At 35.6% G+C, this 20,791-nt stretch overlaps 1 protein-coding gene across 7 annotated transcripts in view; it reads left to right on the top strand.

Moving 5' to 3' along the window:
* LOC127627051 (receptor-type tyrosine-protein phosphatase epsilon-like) overlaps positions 1-19,235 on the top strand; it is a 107,077-nt gene extending 87,842 nt beyond the window's left edge. For 6 of the 7 annotated variants that reach the window (XM_052103264.1, XM_052103259.1, XM_052103261.1 and 3 more), the window contains 15 exons: positions 938-1,028; positions 3,272-3,348; positions 3,845-3,881; positions 3,977-4,074; positions 7,286-7,405; positions 7,684-7,847; positions 11,066-11,201; positions 11,678-11,827; positions 11,958-12,051; positions 14,081-14,157; positions 14,507-14,641; positions 14,764-14,889; positions 16,721-16,872; positions 16,991-17,126; positions 18,257-19,235. In XM_052103264.1, coding sequence (XP_051959224.1) covers positions 938-1,028; positions 3,272-3,348; positions 3,845-3,881; positions 3,977-4,074; positions 7,286-7,405; positions 7,684-7,847; positions 11,066-11,201; positions 11,678-11,827; positions 11,958-12,051; positions 14,081-14,157; positions 14,507-14,641; positions 14,764-14,889; positions 16,721-16,872; positions 16,991-17,126; positions 18,257-18,331 — 1,668 coding nt within the window. In that variant the 3' untranslated portion in view covers positions 18,332-19,235. The remainder of the gene's footprint in view (positions 1-937; positions 1,029-3,271; positions 3,349-3,844; positions 3,882-3,976; positions 4,075-7,285; positions 7,406-7,683; positions 7,848-11,065; positions 11,202-11,677; positions 11,828-11,957; positions 12,052-14,080; positions 14,158-14,506; positions 14,642-14,763; positions 14,890-16,720; positions 16,873-16,990; positions 17,127-18,256) is intronic. The other variant, XM_052103265.1, reaches the window with a different exon arrangement.
* The last annotated feature ends 1,556 nt before the right edge of the window (positions 19,236-20,791 follow it).

The following is a 20,791-nucleotide window of genomic DNA, read 5'->3' as shown; positions in this document are numbered from 1 at the left end:
ATACGCTGACCGAATTTGAAAACACTGCCTCCAGAGGCTAAAGCGGTAAGTGTCTGTAAACGATCTCACTCTCCCGCACGATTCTCTGCAGTCGACCTTTATCCCTCTCAGAGGCTTGATTAGCCTAATACGGGACCGGGTGTGTAGGATCACGACCCGGCCCCGCCCTCCGCCCTGCCACAATGGGTTTTGGTTGTTTGGGTAGATTAAATAAAATGAGCATTTCTCTTCACTGTTTTACACCCTGTTAAGCTAAAACAGTTGTTTTTACAAATGGCTTCTGGCGACCTCTCCTGGATGTCTCACTTGTTTATATGCTCTGAAACACTTACCGCTTTAGCCTCTGGAGGCAGTGTTTTCAGATTCAGTCAGCGTATACCGATTTCAGCTAAAGAAAAATCGGCACACACTTGGCGATTTTTATGTGAGATCAGGCTGCTTATTAACCAACATATTCATGTGGATTAGCAAATATTCTTTCGCATTTTCTGACCACTCAACGGCACTCAGTTCCCACTGAGAATGACTGTAATTAAGATGTCTCAGGAGCCATGTGGCATTGACTCATTCGGGAATGTCCCTCGCTACTACTTTTAGACACATACTAAAATGTCGCTTCTCTCACAGGCCGATGATCCAGACACACACTGAATGAACCATGTGAATCTTCTGTCCTACGGAAACAATGTTTGTGCTTAAAAAATCTTAATGGATTTAAGTGGGAATTGGAGTGGTTGTGCCGTTTAAACAATGGGCTATACATACAGGGACAAAGAATGAGTAATAGTGCTCGTTTTATAGCAATAGCGTGATGGCGTCATTGGTGTGAATTGAAACAGCATGATCAGTTTTGCGCAAATACACAATCCTCTATTAGTTTTAGGTAACAGCTCACTGATGTTAACGAGTTAACATGTTTTGTTTGTGTTGTTGCTAGGCATTACGAGGAGGTTCGACCCAAGGAACATGTGAAGAGGCTATTAAAGAAGAAAACAAAGAGAAGAACAGATATCCAAACATTTTACCATGTAAGTTTATTCTCTTTCTCTCTCTCTCTCTCTCTCTCTCTCTCTCTCTTCCTCTTCCTCTTTTCTGTTCTTAGTCCATCCGTTCAGTCAGAGGTGCAGTGATGATGCAAGTTTGTGTGTGTGTGTGTGTGTGTATGTGTGAATATATAAAGTGGTCATGATTCACACATTCTGTTGACGTTTCCTGTGTCTGGTAGCTCGTAATTGCGATGCTGAGTTGATATCAAACTGAAGTTGCCACCCTCGCATGTTTAATAACAACTTCTCTAAATACAACTTTGATCACTTTCAGTTCCTTGTGCCCACATTTGTGTCATTTCTCTGTTTTACTTTTCATGCCAGCTAAAAAGTTTAAAAATAAAAAGACAAATATTCTCTGACTCCCATTGGTAGGACAAACAGACAGTCCCACCCCAAACTCACCTCATTGTTTGAGCTAGTGTTGCTTTGTCGGGCTGTTCAGAATGCTCAAACAAACAGAGCAATGTTTTGATTGTTTTTAGTGTTTAATTTTTTGGGTGAAATCAAATTGTAACTGCATATTAAAATGGGAGAAGGGAAAGTATTTTAACATTCAGTAAAAATAAATAAATAAATAAAGGAATATTCTAGTGTTCGGTACAAATTAAGCTCAATCGACAACATTTGTGGCTAGTGCTGAGTATTTGTGAATTGATTCAATATCGGTTGTCAAAAAAACACGGATTGATCTTTTATTGTATGTGCAACCCTCCACTACAATGAGAGGAAATCCCTCGCATTTGCTATGCGACTAAACGTGTATATTTGGCAACTGTTTGGTAAATGTTTAGAGTTCACTCAACAGTGAATGAATTGTGTAGTATAGTGGTTGAGTATTCAGCATTGAGATACTTTCACTGCGTGTTGAGAGTAAAAGTTGTTCCACGTGTCCAAAGATGAAATCCACACAACCGATTTGTCTTTGAATAATGTCTCTTTTAATGCTGTTGATTATAAACAAACAAAAAAACAACAAAAGAGAAACATTTAATTCTAATCAGGCATAGCACGGATTACATACAGCCATTCGAGTCTCTCGTTAATATGCGCTAATTTAAAGATGCTGTTTACAGAAATGCAGAATTTCCTTAAAGAGACAGTACTGTTTTAGCACGTGCTCAACAAATCAATGGACATACCTGCAAATAGAACAAATTATGTAATTAAACTATAAAAATGTAACAATATATAATTTATGCAATATAGTATCATATTGATTGTTTAAATACATTTATTTGTTAATTAAAAAAAAAAAGCTCAAATGTGACTGATAAAATATTATTAGTAAACTTTATATTTTCATATTGTACTTAGTTAGAAGGTCCCCTGTAAAATTCACAGCATTAGCTGGGAGAGAATTTATTTTATACGTAAGAAAAAGGGACATTATCACTGAAATATACACATATAAATCAGAATCAAATCTAGAACTTGTGAATCAGAATCAAATCGGAAAATCTGTATCGGTACCCAGCCCTATTTCTGGCATAATGTTGATTTACCACAAAAAAAAAACAACAAAAAAAACAATAATAGTAATTGTAATAATAGTAATATAATAATAATAATAATTAATAATTATAGTAATAATCCTTAAAAAAAAAAAAAAAAAAGACAAAAATCAAGGTTAAATTGAGGTACTTACAATGGAAGTGAATGGGGCATTTTTTTGAGTGTTTAAAGGCAGAAATGTGAAGCTTATTATAAAAAAAAAATAAAAAAAAATATTGCATTAATTCCTGTTAAAAAGTGTGTATTTTTTGAGCAATTTTGGGGTTTTAGGGTATGTGGCATTATGTCGTCATGGCAACAAAGTTTTAAAATTTGATATAACTTTACACAAACTGTTAGTAAGCAATTTTATCACACTAAAATCATGTTAACACAAATATTTATTTACGTATTGTGGCTATACTTTTGAAACAGTGAGTATTTTAATTTGTAGTTACAGATTGGCCCCATTCACTTCCATTAAAAGTGCCTCACTGTAAACCAGATCTTTGCTCTTTTAAGACAATGAGAACATTTTTGTGATAATCGACATTATGCCATGAATGCTATCGATTGAGCTTAACCCAAAAAGTTCCTTTCAAGTATTATACATATTTTAGCAAAAATGTACACACTTCAGCTTTAAAGAATAGAACTGTTTCCATTGAGGTCTGGGGAAATACTGTATATACTGTAACATAAACCTATTTTATTTCTTTTTCAATATCTAGATGATCATTCCAGAGTGGTTCTAACACCAATCGATGGGGTCCCTTGTTCAGATTATATTAATGCATCATATATTGATGTGAGTGATTTCTTATTTGCATCAGTATGATATAATAATGTACACATATAATAATGCATCATGTGTCTATTTCTTATCCACAATAGAATTCTCAAGGCTATGAATGTAAAACCATGTGCATTGTTATTGTCAGTATTCCACCGTAGTATAAATTAGCATTATGCATGAGTTACATTTGCGTCACATTTTTATAATAACTGTATATTGTATCAATATAATCAGATTTAATCAAACCAAACTAAATGGTGACCAAATTTCAGATTTCATGATGCAACACATCATTTAGCAAATAATCATGATTGTATTCTAATCAAATATAATTTAATTTGACATTTACAACCCTAGTCATTTGATGTCATGTACATAAACAACAGGGGCAAAATTCGACTAAATTCTTCTAATAAAAATGTGTTTTTGGTAACGTTTAAATTATAATTATTTTTTTTCCATTTCTGTTTTACACATGATCATAACTTTACACTTTCTTTCTTTCCAGGGTTATAAAGATAAGAATAAGTTCATTGCAGCACAAGGTGAGCACTTCTAAAAATAAATGTGTGATTGCATCCTGTGTGACATCACGTGTGTGTGCGTTCAGTAGTTGTAATCAGACACATTTCTGTTTCAGGTCCGAAGCAGGACACGGTAGCAGATTTCTGGAGAATGATTTGGGAACAGAAATCAGCCACTATTGTTATGCTAACAAATCTAAAGGAGAGAAAAGAGGTTTTCAATTATTATTATTAATATTATCATTATTAATTACTGATAATCCTTGAAAGCTCGGTGTATATGATGTTTATAGATTTTATATAAATGAAAGACATAATCATATGATCAAGCAATACGCCTTGAAGGGACATTGTTACAGTGTACTTTGGGTAAGAGGTGTTTTTAAGCACTTTTACTGTAAAATCTATGTAACGCACAACCTGTCATGGCTAGTTACTTTTATACAGTAAATAGCGGCAACGGCAATATGATCAAATACAATATTTAAACCAAATTGCTGAGCAATGTATCAACTTGGTGCATTAATATAGAAATATTAGAATATAGTTCTATAGAATCAAACAAGTACTTCAGACACCTACGGTTGAATAAATAATATTCACTTAACATATCGATGTGGGTGACAGCTTCTGTAATGACCCTCGAGTTTCTCCAATTCGATCGTCTCTCATGTTTAGATGTCAACGCTGCTCGGTAACAAAGCTGGCGAACGACTATTCTTTCTCCTCTGCATCACGTCTGTAAGCATCTTTAGAAAGCTCAGACAAATCAATAAGACACAGAATGGAGGGGAGATTAAAATCTGCTGTGGATAGTGGTTGGAATCAATGCGTTTAATAATGGTTGATAAGGCTCTCTCTGGCTTTTACCTAATTAGTCAGCAAACACTCATTAGGTGAGATTTATCGTCCGCTCTCGCGCTGGATATTTCTGATTGACAGACAGGCTGTACGAAGACCTCAGATTAACCTTGCGGTATCTTAAAAGTCACCTTTACTACTCTAATGCACTTACAACTGTTCAGTGCTAGATTTACTTTTAAGGTACAGATTTACTGGATCGGTGTGTAATGCGTTTCTGTTTATCAACAGCATCAGTTTTGACCTTGTGTTGGGTTCTCTGATTTGATTGCAAAAGCAATACATTTATTTCACTATTTTCAAGTTAAACTAGAGTTGCTTGATGGTCAAAAATCATAACTGACTATTATTTCCTTTGGTATTGTATTTGCAATTAATTCTGATGAATAGAAATCACTTTAAAATACTTTTTTTGTGTGGTCCATCTATATGCCATATTTATGTATTTATTTATTCTGTGCTATAGGCTACGCGTCCTGCTTCTAAACGTCTAAAATCCTACTTTTATTGCTGTTTTATACAGTAGTAAATCATGCAAAAACAGTTAAAAGTCATTAGGGATGCACCGAAGAGAGTTCAGGAATCGGGGAGAATTGTTTTTTATCAGTGCATCCCTCCTTAACATTGGCCCTCTAAGCAGCATGAAAAACAAAACTGTTATTCAAATGGTTACAATTCTCATCCACCACAAATGGAAAGCTTGGCCACTTCTATTAAAATGAAAGGGAGAAATTGGTATGCTCAACCAATTAACAGTCAACGGATATATAAAGGAAGTCCCGCCTTACAGTTAAAAGAGCCAATCACCTTTTAGATACAGACTTTACTTGTCAATCAACTCTGTAAAGTGTATGTGCATTTAATATACAGGCCGGGAAAAGTGTTTTTTAGAGTAATATGTGGTAAAGACTCATAATGTATTATACCACCATTATCAGATTGTATTGCTGATTTGAAATATGTTCTCTGATCATAATCTTGACTGACCGTTTTGGAGATTTTGGTCTTTCTCCATTCAAGTAGTTAGGAGCTGCACTGGCATCCCTAGAGCGTTACAAAAATGTCCGACAGTGGACTGACTTGCTAGAAAGACTTTGAAAATACTGAACCGATCATAAATGAATGCACATTCGCATAGTTTAAAATGTAATGAAATTTAGATTCAAACATTTTCATTTTTAATGCACATGATATATATATATACACGTATTAGGGATGTCGGTTTCATGCCTCCAACTCCCCGGACCGTAATAAGGAATATTCATTCCAAATAAGCAATTCCAGAATGGAGTACTACCTGTTGTCTGCAGGGGGCAGTAAGGGAAACTCGCTGTACAGGCAACGCGCAGCTTACAGAACAAACCAGATTTACCAATGGCAGACAATCACGATCTTGCGTACAAACGAGCGCAAATACAAAGGCATCTGTAGACCAATAAAAGGCTTATGTTCCGTAATATGAAATATATTGCATTATAAAGCCTTTTAGTATTGTCTTTTTTAATACTTAACTTAGAATAGCATTCAGAGATGATATTCTTCTCATCACAATTGTACGTTATCTGAGTTACCGTAGACTTTGTCAGTATGAACTAGTCTGGCGATTCTCTGTTGACCTCTCTCATCAACAAGACATTTCCATCCACAGAACTGCCCCTCACTGGATGATTTTTGTTTTTGGTACCATTCAGAGTAAATTCTAGAGACTGTTGTGTGTGAAAATCCCTGAAGATCAGCAGTTACAGAAATACTCAAAACAGCCCATCTGGCACCAACAATCATCCATGTGATTATCTAATCAGCCAATCGTGTGGCAGCAGTGCAGTACATAAAATCAGTTAATGTTCACATCAACCATCAGACTGGGGAAAAAATGTGATCTCAGTGATTTGGACTGTGGCATGATTGTTGGTGCCAGACGGGCTGGTTTGAGTATTTCTGTAACTGCTGATCTCCTGGGATTTTCACACACAACAGTCTCTAGAATTTACTCCGAATGGTACCAAAAACAAAAAGCATCCAGTGAGCATCAGTTCTGTGGATGGAAATGTCTTATTGATGAGAGGTCAACAGATAACGGCCAGACTGGTTTGAACTGACAATGTCTAGATAACCGCTCTGTACAATTATGATGTGAAGAAGATCATCTCTGAATTCTAGACGCATGTTGGTGCCATTTTGGCAGCATGAGCGGGACCTACAAAATATTAGGCAGGTGGTTTTAATGTTGTGGCTGATCGGTGAATACATCTATATCTATTTATATATATATATATATATATATATATATATATATATATATATATATATATATATATATATATATTATTTCTAATTATATAAATACTGCTATTTATATTTGTTTAATCATTATATATTGAATTATTGTTATTTGAGGGGCAAATATTTATGTATGTAATTCATTTGATTAGAAATTTGCATTGATTGACAGTGTGTGTGTGTATATATATCTACACACCAATTATATATATATATATATATACACACACATACATACTGTAATTATTTTTAGAAAGAAAGAATTAACTTATTTTTTTCTGTAGGATAAGTGTTATCAGTATTGGCCCGATCAGGGATGCTGGACGTATGGTAACGTGCGTGTTGCTGTGGAAGATTTCACCGTACTAGTGGACTACACGATACGCAAATTCTGTGTGCAATATGTAAGTCTGAAAACACTGATGTCCAGTCTTAAAATAAAATGATCTTTTCATGTGTCCGAAATTAGTTAACAAGAAGATTAAGTTTCAAATGATGAAATAATAGATACAATACATTAGCATGAACATGAGGATGTGCTAAACTTCTCCTGTGGTAACTCTGCTAGAACACCTGTGTGCAACAGTCCTGCATATATGTAGTTTGTTTAAGTGTGTGTGTGTGTGTGAACATGTTTCTTCCTGTGTCACCTCATTTTGGTCTCACTCTGTGTCCACCGCAGCAGGCCAGTGATGGCTCAAAAACGCCCCGTCTGGTCACGCAGCTTCACTTCACCAGCTGGCCTGACTTCGGCGTCCCCTTCTCCCCCATCGGTATGCTCAAGTTCCTGAAGAAGGTGAAGCATGTTAATCCCTTGTTCTCCGGACCCATCGTGGTGCACTGCAGGTAGGGCGGCTTTTAGCTTTTTCTAGCTTTTTACTGAGATTCGTATTGCTGTAACCATAATAACAGGTGTTAAGATTTATCATGTACTTGTGAAGTGTGAGCAGTTCCTCTTGCAAATTTGAAAACGAAGATAATGTTAATTTGACAACATATTTTGACACTATAGTATCATTTCATTATCATTACAACCCCTCAGGAGCCCACATTTCAGGATCTAAAGTGGCAAACGTTTTCACTTTCACAAAAGCAGTAACTCTTACATTAGAATTTAAAACTTTCAGAAAAAGGACACATTTTACATAACTTCCATCTCGTTATTTTTGCAACCTCACTGACCCTTTGCATGAGTCTGAAGCTGTCTGTCACGCATGCATAATTTATTTTATCAGACAATGATATACATTATTCAGAATGATTAGCATGTGATTTGAATTAGGTGAGCTGGGGTCTTTTCTCGTTGCTGATTGGTCAGATACATCATTTGAATTACTGTAGGTCAATGCCTGGGTTTCATAAGACATAATGGCCCGTCTGTTCCCCACGTCATTAGTGTATGTGGTGGTGGTGTAGTGGTCTAAGCACATAACTGTTAATCAGAAGGTCACTGGTTCGATCCCCACAGCCACCACCATTGTGTCCTTGAGTAAGGCACTTAACTCCAGGTTGCTCTGGGGGGATTGTCCCTGTAATAAGTGCACTGTAAGTCGCTTTGGATAAAAGCGTCTGCCTAATATATAAATTTATGTGTCATAGTCTTGATCTTCAAACCTCTTCTTGTGTCCTAAACAAGCATCAGCAATACTGAACACTTCAATTCAAGTGAAAAGACTTTTTGAGTGTGTGTAGAGAATTTGATGGGTTTGTACATTTGGCTTGTTGACCGCTTGCGCCCTCTAGTGTTCAGACAGGAGGGAGACATGTTTATGCATTTGCATGAGAATGATTTTATGCAGAAATGAACAGTGTGTAAAAAGTTGTTCACTTATGTTATGTTGATAATTAAAATAAAAAAAATACATATATATAAAATCACACACACGTTCACGGATGGTCTAAACATGTGTCAAATAGGACTTCCCCACAAATGTTCTTGTGTTGCAACAAATATCATACAGTCATGCTTGTTTAATAATTTCTTTTTGGAGAATGGACAGTTATGAGTGGAATAACATGACTTCTGTTACTTTATGTCTGAGTGAAACAGGATATTATGAGAAAAAAATTTGATTTTATCCATGAAAATGTAAAAATAAGAGGGTTTGGTGTCAGTTATAAAGTCATTTTGGCATTAGTATATTTTGACGAAGATTATAAAGAAACATTGTTTTTGTGCACAGTATGATCAGGAACATGAATTACAATTTTCATTCACTTTTTGGATGTAAAAAATATATTCATGCAGTTGTTGTGATTAAATTAGTTTCAAAAAGCTGGAATACTTTATTAAAGCTGAGCTGATGATTAAATAATGAACTCAAAACTTTTGAAAGTAACTCGAAAAATGCTGATAAGTCAGCTGAAAAGAGGTGTAATATTTTAATGCAAAATTAAAAAACAAAGTTTTTATTTATTCATTTTATTTTGTATTAATGTGCACAGTGAGATCAGGAACTATTAACCCTTAAATGCATGATCATTTTCCCAAGTAGTCTTACATATTCAGGTCTTTAGAGACTCGGCACTTATATCTTTTAAAAATGGATGTTCAAAATGGCCCAGATAGTGTAACATTTTCAAAATATATTCAAGACAAATCGAAAATAATAAAATAACTCATATTTTGATGTTTTTTATTTTTCGTAAATTAAAGAGATAATGCAACAAATCAGGACAAATCAAGAACAGGATTCATTATTTTCACACTGAAATTTCATGAGACACAACTGTTACACATAACACGTAATCTATGCATGTGTAATGTACGTGTAACTTATGTGCAGCTTATGTGTATTTTCTCAGGCACTTGTTGAGTCTAAATAGATGCAAAATTTATTTCAGAAGTACACCCAAATGATGGTAGTCATATCATACTGTTCATGTGTTGTACTTGCAGTTAGTCAGTTAGCAATCCCAAATGTAAATCAAATCAATCACTTAAACAACAGCACCAAAAATAGCATGTATAATATGTGTGTACACGCATGTGGAATACTGATAATTCACCATTGTTGATAATTCATTGTTGCACAGAATATCAATAGTGTATGGATATAGTACTCATTTGTCTTGTAATAAGCAAAGAAATTGATATTCTGTGGTGGTAAACTTAAATAGATGTGAACATTTTATAAAAAAAAAATTATGTGCGAAAAAACAAACAAACACACTCTTACGTACACACGTTTGGTACTTAAACCATTATAATAAATACATAAAAACAATTGCTGCAAATATTTTTTTTAATTTTTTTCTGTTACACTATTTATAAGAGATAGATTGAGGAATCCTAAAGAGGATTGGGCACAACTCCAAAAAATGGATGAGGTACAGGTGTGGAATGAGGTCCCGGGTCTCTAAAGACCTGAGGTATGCGTTTGAGGGTTAAAATAAACAAAGGGTGAATTGATACTTTTTGTGTTAAAAATAAATAAATAAACAAATAAATCTTCACTTGCAATTGTTGTGCATTTTTTCAGAGAAAATGAGTTCATAGACACTAAAACACTTTTTGAAAGCTGTTTTATTCTGTTATGTTCATAATTTCACCAAACATTTTTTTTGACAAAGATTATTTCAAATATTAAAGGGTTGTCAAAACTATGTCAAACAGGATTTACAACCTATAACATTAATTCATTTTTGTTTAATAATGTATTTTCTATTACTAGCACTATTTTTCTATTTTCTACCGTGTCTTTTTAAAAGCGATTTACAATTAAAACTGAGATGAAATTAGTATTTTTCCAAGAATGACTATTAATAACTGTAATTGTACACAACCCATTTTTTCTTAATTTAAAACATTATGAATTGGTGAAAAACTGTCTCTATATGACAGGTGGTTTAAAAATAAACGAGGCTATTCAGAGGCATTATTGTATTTTAATGTAACATTACAAAGACAAACTTTTTTTTTTATTGGAACAATGTCAATAATTAATTTTGCACAGTAATACCAAGAAATGTGTGTTACGTAGATAGTGTCAATTTTGATGTCATAATTCATAATAATATGAATTATATTACGAATAAGTGTGTTTGTGCTGTCTTTCTGTCAGTGCTGGGGTGGGCAGGACAGGAACTTTTATCGTCATCGATGCTATGATCGACATGATGCACACAGAAAAGAAGGTGGACGTGTTCGGGTTTGTATCACGGATACGAGAGCAGAGATCACATCTCATTCAGACAGACGTGAGTACAATGAGATACAATGACATCATACAGTGACATGTTGCTGTTGAGCTCCGAAAAGGACATAAAAAAAGTATCACATAATTAATCCATATGACTTGTGTGCTGTATTCCAAGTCTTCTGAAGTCATACAAAAGCTTTGTGGGAGGAACAGACTGGAATTTAAGTCCTTGTTCTGCCTTATGCACTAGCTTCAGCAGTTTTAGCGCCCCCTTGTGTCTATTCAAAAGTCTACCGTCAGTCTTATCAATCTTGTCAATAAAGTCAATCTGCCATTAGTAAATCCACGAGGTTCGCTCTTTAGTCACAATCTATAGTATAGGGGATGTGTCTTTACACAAATCTGTCTTTTGACTGAAATAGTTAATTCAGTTTTTAAAATACACTGACTATATGAGGATGGTTTATAACCCTATCGATGTGTGTGTGTGTGTGTGTGTGTGTGTGTGTGTGTGTGTGTGTGTGTGTCTTGCAGTTGCAGTACTCATTCGTCTATCGAGCTCTATTGGAGTACTTTCTGTATGGAGACACAGAGCTGGATGTTTCTTCTCTAGAGGGACATCTGGATAAACTGCACAACACCTGTGCTCCACTAGACCGTGTGGGCCTGGAGGAGGAGTTTAAAGTGAGAGAGGAGATTTACTTACACTAATGGCACATACATTCATTAATAACACGGGTGCTTGTTTGTTATAGTACTGCAGCATCATTGTCATTTTTAATCATTGTCATTTTTAACGCTGGTTTTAATGCAGAAACTGACAAACATGCGCATCATGAAGGAAAACATGAGGATTGGCAACCTGCCAGCCAACATGAAGAAAAACAGAGTACTTCAGATTATTCCATGTGAGTTTAACATCATCTGTAGTCATGAAGGTGAACGACTCTAGTTCAAACAGTTCAGAAGAAATGCTACGCAGTTCAAAATAATATACATACAGCAGATGCATAGTGACTAATCAAAATGGTATGAGCTTAAAATTATAATCATACTTTCCAAAGTGTTGTTTATGTAGGACTGGCTACAAAACAGATATTTTAAATGATATTTTGGAAGATTTGAAAACCTACAAATTGAACTTGTAGTTGTACTTTTACTGTATAACAAAACATTATATATGTGTACACTGATGGCCAAAAGTTTGGAATAATGTTACAATTTTGCTGTTTTGGAAGGAAATTGGTACTTTAATTCATCAATGTGGCATTCAACTGATCACAAAGTATAGTCAGGACATTACAGATGTATCAAAACAGCACCATCACTATTTTAAAAAAGTCATTTTTTATCAAATCTAGACAGCAGCATCACTCCAACACCTTATCCTTGAGTAATCATGCTAAATGGATCATTTGGTACTAGAAAATCACTTACCATTATATCAAACACAGCTGAAAGCTATTTGGTTCATTAAATGAAGCTGAACATTGTCTTTGTGTTTGTTTTTGAGTTTCCACAGTATGCAATAGACTGGCATGTCTTAAGGTCAATATTAGGTAAAAATGGCAAAAAAGAAACAGATTTCTCTAGAAACTCATCAGTCAATCATTGTTTTGAGGAATGAAGGCTATACAATGCTTGAAATTACTAAAAAACTGAAGATTTCATACAAAGGCGTATACTACAGTCTTCAAAGACAAAGCACAACTGGCTCTAACAAGGACAGAAAGAGATGTGGAAGACCATATGTGCAACTAAACAAGAGGATAAGTACATCAGAGTCTCTAGTTTGAGAAATAAACAACTCACATGTCCTCAGCTGACAGCTTCATTGAATTCTACCCGCTCAACACCAGTTTCATGTACAACAGTAAAGAGAAGACTCAGGAGGACTTATTGGAAGAATTGCAAAGAAAGACACTTTTGAAACAGAAAAACAAAAAGAAAAGGTTAGAGTGGGCAAAGAAACACAGACATTGGACAACAGATAATTGGAAAAGAGTGTTACGGATCTTAACCCCATTGAGCTTTTGTGGGATCAGCTAGACTGTAAGGTGCGTGAGAAGTGCCCGACAAGACAGTCACATCTATGGCAAGTGCTGCAGGAAGTGTGGGGTGAAAGGTCACCTCAGTATCTGGACAAACTGACAGCTAGAATGCCAAAGATCTGCAAAGATGTCATTGCAGCACATGGAGGATTTTTTGATGAAAACACTTTCATTACATTTTGTTTTATTTTTTTTCAAATTGTGATAGTAATTTTTCACATTGTTAATGTCCTATACATTATATAAATTATATATATATATATTATGTATGTAATGGAGGACTAAACAGGACAAAAAAAAAGGAGGTATATATATATATATATATATATATCATGCACCCATGCATTTTGCAATGCAAGTGTGGTCCGTTAAGCTAGCATAAAGTATATATAGTTTCTAATAATATGCAAAAAATGTATATAATATGCAGTAAGGTAAAAGTTGTACCATATAGCTGAGCATATGTTCAATTCATTATTTTAATGGATAGTTTAGAAAACTCTTGTCACGTCACACTCATGTTGTTCCAAACATGGAATGTTCTGTCTCAGTCACCACTCGCTTTCATTGTATGGTAGAAAAGAAAGTCACAGGTTTGGAACAACATGGGGGTTAGTAAATAATGACATTTTGGGGTGAACTGTTCCTTTCAGAGCAGTGAATTTACTTCATTTTTCGTCTACCAAATATGTGCTGTTGCACTGCATGGCTTTGTTTACAAGGAAGTTAATCAGAAATCTCTCTTCCGTTTCCTCTTCTGCTCGTGTGTACTTGTAATCATCAGACATGCCATCTAAAACACCAGAGGTTGATGTTCAGGGGCTCACAGCAAGGGACAGATTGGATAATTTATGTTTCTAATGATGTCTTTTTCATTTATTTTTAGATGACTTTAACAGAGTAATAATATCTATGAAAAGAGGTCAAGAGTTCACAGATTATATCAACGCATCTTTCATTGATGTAAGTGTTTATGCCTGTTTTGACTGTTTTTTTCTTTCATAGTGTTAAATGACAGCACACTGCCCAATGTGAATGTTAAAGACAACATGAAACAGTATTCAAAGCACATTTAGCTTTCTTAATGTAACATTTCAGAGTGAAGGGACTTGATTTTAGCTATTTGGATTTGATTGGATCATGAAAAGTCCGCTATGATATTTTTGGTTAATATTATTTATTGCTGCATAGGTTATGTGGAGCTGAGACACGTATTATGTTTGGATGAAAGATTATGAAAACAAAATTTGTTTTTTGTTCAATATAATCACCTTCACATAAAATCAATAGAAGTTTATGGGATGTTTTCCAGGGGTACCGGCAGAAGGACTATTTCATCGCCACACAGGGTCCTCTGTCACACACAGTGGACGACTTCTGGAGGATGGTGTGGGAATGGAAGTGTCACTCAATCGTCATGCTGACAGAACTGCAGGAGAGAGATCAGGTATACAAACACACACACACACACACACACACACGCTTTACAAATACACTTGAACACACTCTCCTGCACAACTTCCTAGAACAAATCCTGTCATTTTTTTTTATTGGATATTTGTGTTGCAGGACAAGTGTTTTCAGTACTGGCCTACTGAAGATTCTGTGACGTACGGAGAGTTCACCGTGGAGATTAAAGCTGACACACTGTGTGACACGTTTAGTCTCAGAGATCTAGTGCTTACATACGGCCCAGTGAGTTTGTGTGTGTGTGAGTGTGCAGTATGATTGCATTGATGCTGTGTTCTACTTATAAAGGATGTAAAGAATACTCCAAATGTAAATAATTGAATAATAAATAAGTGCATGTGTCCTTTGGGAATCGGCTTGTCGAAAAATTGGAAAATTATACTAATGTTAATGTTCCGAATATTGTTAAACAACTCCAATGGATGGACAAAACCTAGTAGATGTTGAATAATATTTGAAGCATTAACATTATTGTGTGCACATATGTTGGGTAAATTACTCCCAAAATGTAACCCACTACAAATTACTATTTACTACGAAGGACAAGGCGGTAATCAGGGCTGGACTGGTTATCTGGCATACCGGGCATTTTCCCGGTGGGCCGACACACTTTTGGGCCGATCAGGTGCGGAATGCCCATTGGGACAACTGAGCGGACCGGTGGTTCGTCCGCGAAACGTGCCGAATGAGCCATGATAAGCAACAATGTGTCGTGGCGTTATGCAGATTGGACCACACAAATGCTCCATAATATGCAGAAAAGGACCGCGAACACCCCCCACACTCAACAGTTGGGCCAGTTGCCATGTAAAATCCCGGGCCGATTTCTCTTCCCAGCCCAGCTCTGGTGGTAATTTATTCTGAAATTGTTTTGCATGCCTTAGCAATAGCATTGCGTTCTCTCGCAATAAGTTTTGTATTTTCTCGCAATTAATATACCATGGTTTTATTACAGTAACCCTATTTTAACATTGATATTTTATAGTGAAACCATAGTAATAATACAGGGATATGAAAACTATGTTAATAAAAGTCATAATTTTGTGGTTACTGTGGTTAGTAAAACCATAGTAACCACAAGATTAACCATGGTGAATCTACAGTAAAACTGTAGTTACTATATGGATACAGAATACTATAGTAAAACCATGATTTCAGCCAGAAACTACAGTTACTATAATCTATAATATTACTATAGTAAAACCATAATTAAACTATGGTATGTGTACAGAAAAGTCGTCATAACCACAAAATTATGATATTATGACCATATTTTTCATTTTCCTATATTATCATTATGGCTTCACTATGAATTTCATGGTTGGTTAAAATATGATTACGGTAGTAAAACCATGGTCAATTTATTGCGAGGGAACGCAAAACTTATTGCGAGGGAACGCAAAACTTATTGCGATAGAACGCAAAACTTATTGCGAGGGAACGCAAAACTTATTGCGAAGGAACACGAAACTTATTGCGAGAGAACGCGAAACATATTGCGAGGGAACGCAAAACTTATTGCGATGGAACCCGAAACTTATTGCGAGGGAACGTGAAACATATTTCGAGGGAACGTGAAACTTATTGCGAGGGAACGCGAAACATATTGCGAGGGAACGCGAAACTTATTGCGAGGGAATAAAGTAACTATTACTAAGGGGCTCTGTAAATTGCTTTAATCAGATTACTTTACTAATTACTTAATTGAAAGAGTAATCACATAAGTTATTTTTCCACAGAATTGTTTTTTAAATAATGTTTCTGTATAATGCAAAAAGACGACATTATTTAATATAATTTATGTTTTGAATGCATTCTTCATTACGAATTTAAATAATATGTGTAACCCAAGTAATGCAATTAAAAGTAATTAACTTAACTGAATTTAGTAACTGATTACAAGACTTTATAATACAATGTGTTAAACTACTTTTTGACTAAAAATGTATTTCGATTACAGTAACTAATCACTTTGTAATCTGATTCGCCCAGCACTGCTCTTTACTCAATTTTTCTAGTTTCGATGAAGCCATGTGTGTTTTTGTGTGTAAAATAGGAGAAGCAGACACGTTTAGTTCGGCACTTTCATTTCCATGGCTGGCCAGAGATCGGGATCCCAGCTGAAGGTAAAGGAATGATTGACATCATCGCGTCAGTACAGAAACAACAGCAACAGTCGGGCAACCACCCCATAGTCGTGCACTGCAGGTAACTTACAAACATGTATTCTCAACCTGTTACGTTTTTTTTTTGGATTACATTTTTGGTATTGTGCTCAACCAATGATTCAAGTTTTTTGTTATTTCTTTGTGTGTGTGTTTTGCAGTGCGGGAGCGGGTCGGACCGGTACGTTTGTCGCTCTCAGTAATATTCTGGAGCGAGTGAAAGCCGAGGGTTTGCTGGACCTGTTTCAGACAGTGAAAAGTTTACGAATGCAGCGTCCACACATGGTGCAGACAGTGGTCAGTTCAATCAACCTCCTTTATTACAAATATGAATCAATTTACATACAGAATAAAACATTCAACATGGAAATCCATAGTTTCTGCCAGAATATGAAAGTTACTATACTTATTGTACTTGTTATACTGTTAACTAGAGTACATTTGTGGTAACTGCAGTCACACCTGTCAACATTTGGGTACCAAAATCCGGGAGGACTCTGAGCGAGGAGGTGTTGCTGGATGGCAGAGGCAGTCTAAAACATACAAATTGTGCCATTGTGATTTAATGTGCTGAGTAACGTCATTTTTCCCACCGTGTCCAATATTAAAATCAGTGCGTCACACTTTGCAAAAGAAGTGGGTATTGTCAATATGTCTTTGATATATGAAATTAAATTCTTCCGTCCAGCTGTTGTTAAATTTACATGTATATATATATATATATTTCTTCCCAAGTACGAGTGATGCTTGATTCAACTTCTCGCGTCTACTACCTGTGCAGATATCGACCGCGCAACTGGGGTGTAGATTGCCAGGTTGAGGTCACAAACGGGATTCAATTTGTATGATGTGTCGATTCTGCTCAACCACCACCAGTGTGCAGCATCCACCTGGATGATGTGACGGCAGCCATAGTGCACCAGTACGCCCACCACACTCCAGCTACTGGTGGAGAGGAGAGCGTAGAGTGATGTAGCAAATTCAGGGATGTAGATTATAAGGAGGCCATTATAGATAGGGGCCAATGGGGGGCCAGGACACTGGGTTTACACCCCTACTCTTTACGAGAAGTGTCCTGGGATTTTTAATGTCCAAAGAGAGTCAGGACCTCGGTTTAACATCTCATCCGAAAGACGGACACATATTGATGTGATTATCATATAACGAGGTTTGGGCCATACAAATTAGGGAGAAATAACAAAACGGGAGATGGGTGTGAAATTCGGGAGACTCCCGGGAGTGTTGACAGGTATGACTCATTCAATGTCATTGTCATTCGACAAGAAATTATGTAATATCACAGACATATTCTGAAAATAATGATGATTAATGACATTTATACAGTATATGATTAATATGTACAGTATTAATAATTAGTTTATAAAAAAATAATGATTTTACAGCAGCAACAATATTTCTTTCTACAGGAACAGTATGATTTCTGCTACAGAGTGGTACAGGACTTTGTCGACATTTTCTCAGACTATGCCAATTTTAAATGATCTAATCTGCCTTAAATATTTGAGTTGTTGGATGCTTTTTTACACGCCGGTCGATCAGGATTTTACACCGCGACTGGAAGATAATTACGCTCTATTTTGCTATGCACTTCTCCTCAGTGTTACTAAAAGACCATATCTATCTGTAATATACTGTATTAAGGCTACTAAAGTTTTAAAAACTGTCTCCTTTATAACATATTTAAATGGGTTGTTTTATTTTGGTCTTAAATTGTCTCTCTTACGATGGATCATTCCAATTTCTGTTATTATTGTTAAATAGTGTTTCTCTTTGTTTGTTCAACTAATTATTTGTATTATTTTTTTAAAAGCAACTCATGGAGAGTTTGTAAAGCTGTAGGTGTTATGTATTTATGCACTGTTGCAGACAGGACATCTTGCTAGATAAAGTGTTTATGTGAATGTTTCCTGAAATTTTATTTATTCAGAGTTATAGTCTTACATTTTATGAGATATAATTGTGTCAAAAAGTTATTTTTGATCCTGTCTTTAGCATTGTGCTCATCAGACATTTCAAATTGTCATTGTTTTGGTTTCTGAGCAGCAAATATACCCATCACATGAAGAGAGTATAATAGATTATTTTAATTCTATTCTAGCATTTGGCAAATGTATCATTAGTGAGAAAGGCACAAAAACATTTACATGTAACATCAGCAAGGATTTATATTGGAGGAGAACTTACATATTACAGAAAGGTGAACTGTATGAGTCTCATGACCTTTGACCTTAAACCTCCAGCCTCTGTTTCCCTGAGAATATTACTGAGAAAATCAGCACAGGTTTTGAAAGCACATATCACTGATTGTTGCTTTGCTCCAGGCCAAGGATTTACAAATAAATGAACAAATTCATTATGAAATCACATCTTTGTTATGTGTCTTGCTTCGGGTGTGCTTTTAATGGTGAATAAAAGATTCAGTCAGCTTTCAGATTGTCCATTATAACCAGAATAAGCATTTTTGGTGTATGATTCATATCTCTGACTAAAGTTCGTTATTTTATTAAATTGGCTTGAAAGAGTTGGTGATTTTTTTTTCCCAAATCTGGAGAAAAGCTTTTATCTACTCCTCTGTGTTGGTGCATTTGCTTTGTAGGCTGTTAATTTAATAGCCAAAATCCAAAAAAAAAAAAAATGTGAATGAGTAAAAGAAAAATTAATCTGTAACAAAATACATTGTGCAATGTAGAGGTCATGTAAATTTGTAATTATTTAAACATCCCATTTTAAATGTGAATTAATTGTTTAAATTAAAAGTGTTTGGCATAAAAGGATGACAGAAAACAAAAACTACCTTTGTAAAGGTAAAAAAATGTCCCCCATGTGAGCCGTTTAAGGGCGGAATCCACTCCCCACCCCAGTCATTTTCTGAAATTAATTTCAGGCCCTGAGTTTGTTATAATGCAAAATTCTCTTTTGGCCCACATCCCTCAATCAAGTTTGATATTTGGTCCTTCTTAGGAAAAAGTTTGGGCACCTCTGCCTTAAAGGAGACCTATTATGCCCCTTTTTAGAATATTTAATATAAGTCTCAGGTGTCCCCAGAATGTGTCTGTGAAGTTTCAGCTCAAAATATTATGTTATAAATGTCTCTTTTTTTTTTTTTTGGTGGAATCAAAAACATGCTGATTTTGTGTGTGTCTCTTTAAATGCAAATGAGCTAATGCTCCCCGCCCCCTTTCAGGAAGAGGGCTGTGCTCGTGCTTCGGATATTACAGCAACAACAAATCAGAACTATTATGACTGTCAGCGTAAATGCCGGAATTAAGCCATATATGTTTGAACCAGAGTTGGACACTGATGAAGGAGAGACTCCGGCAGAAGTCACAACTGTGAGAATGAACCAGGACGTTTCTGAATGGTTAATTGACACTACACAGCTGTGGTGAGTCAGTCTGGCAACAAACATCCCTCGTGGTACTGATATGTTGTGCAGATGTGCTGGCCTTTGCAAATAATCATTACACTTTTCGTACAACTCTCTTATGTTCACAGAAAACGTACATAGTTTTCAAAAAGACAATCACCTTACTGTATTGTGCAGAATAAAGGTGCAGTTATGAGTTATACAGACAGTAAGCTAAAAATAACGACATATCTCTGGTCTTCCTGAATATTTATTTTTTTAAATCCTGCTTTATATTGACACTCATTTACAAAGCAGTCCGGGGTAAAATTATTTGCACAAACACACACACATTTTTGTATGTTTTGAGGCACAATTCCTTCAAAAACAAAACTTGTCCACTACGTCTATAGTGTCTCTGGTGCTGGGAGTACGAAGTTGAGACATTATTCTTCTCACTGTAGCTGCTCCAGTGTGGAAAAAAATGGCAGACTGTGTGTAGATCACTCAGGGGCGGATCTATGATAATAAGGTGGAGTCCGTCACCAGTCGTGGGCGAGACCCGCTCTAACGTGACGTTACTTTAGAGCAGAAA

This window comes from Xyrauchen texanus, chromosome 33 (genome assembly GCF_025860055.1).
Source record: "Xyrauchen texanus isolate HMW12.3.18 chromosome 33, RBS_HiC_50CHRs, whole genome shotgun sequence".
In the NCBI taxonomy this organism is placed as follows: Eukaryota; Metazoa; Chordata; class Actinopteri; order Cypriniformes; family Catostomidae; genus Xyrauchen; species Xyrauchen texanus.
Note: the sequence above shows the minus strand (reverse complement) of the source record. Positions and strands in the feature narration are given on the sequence as shown.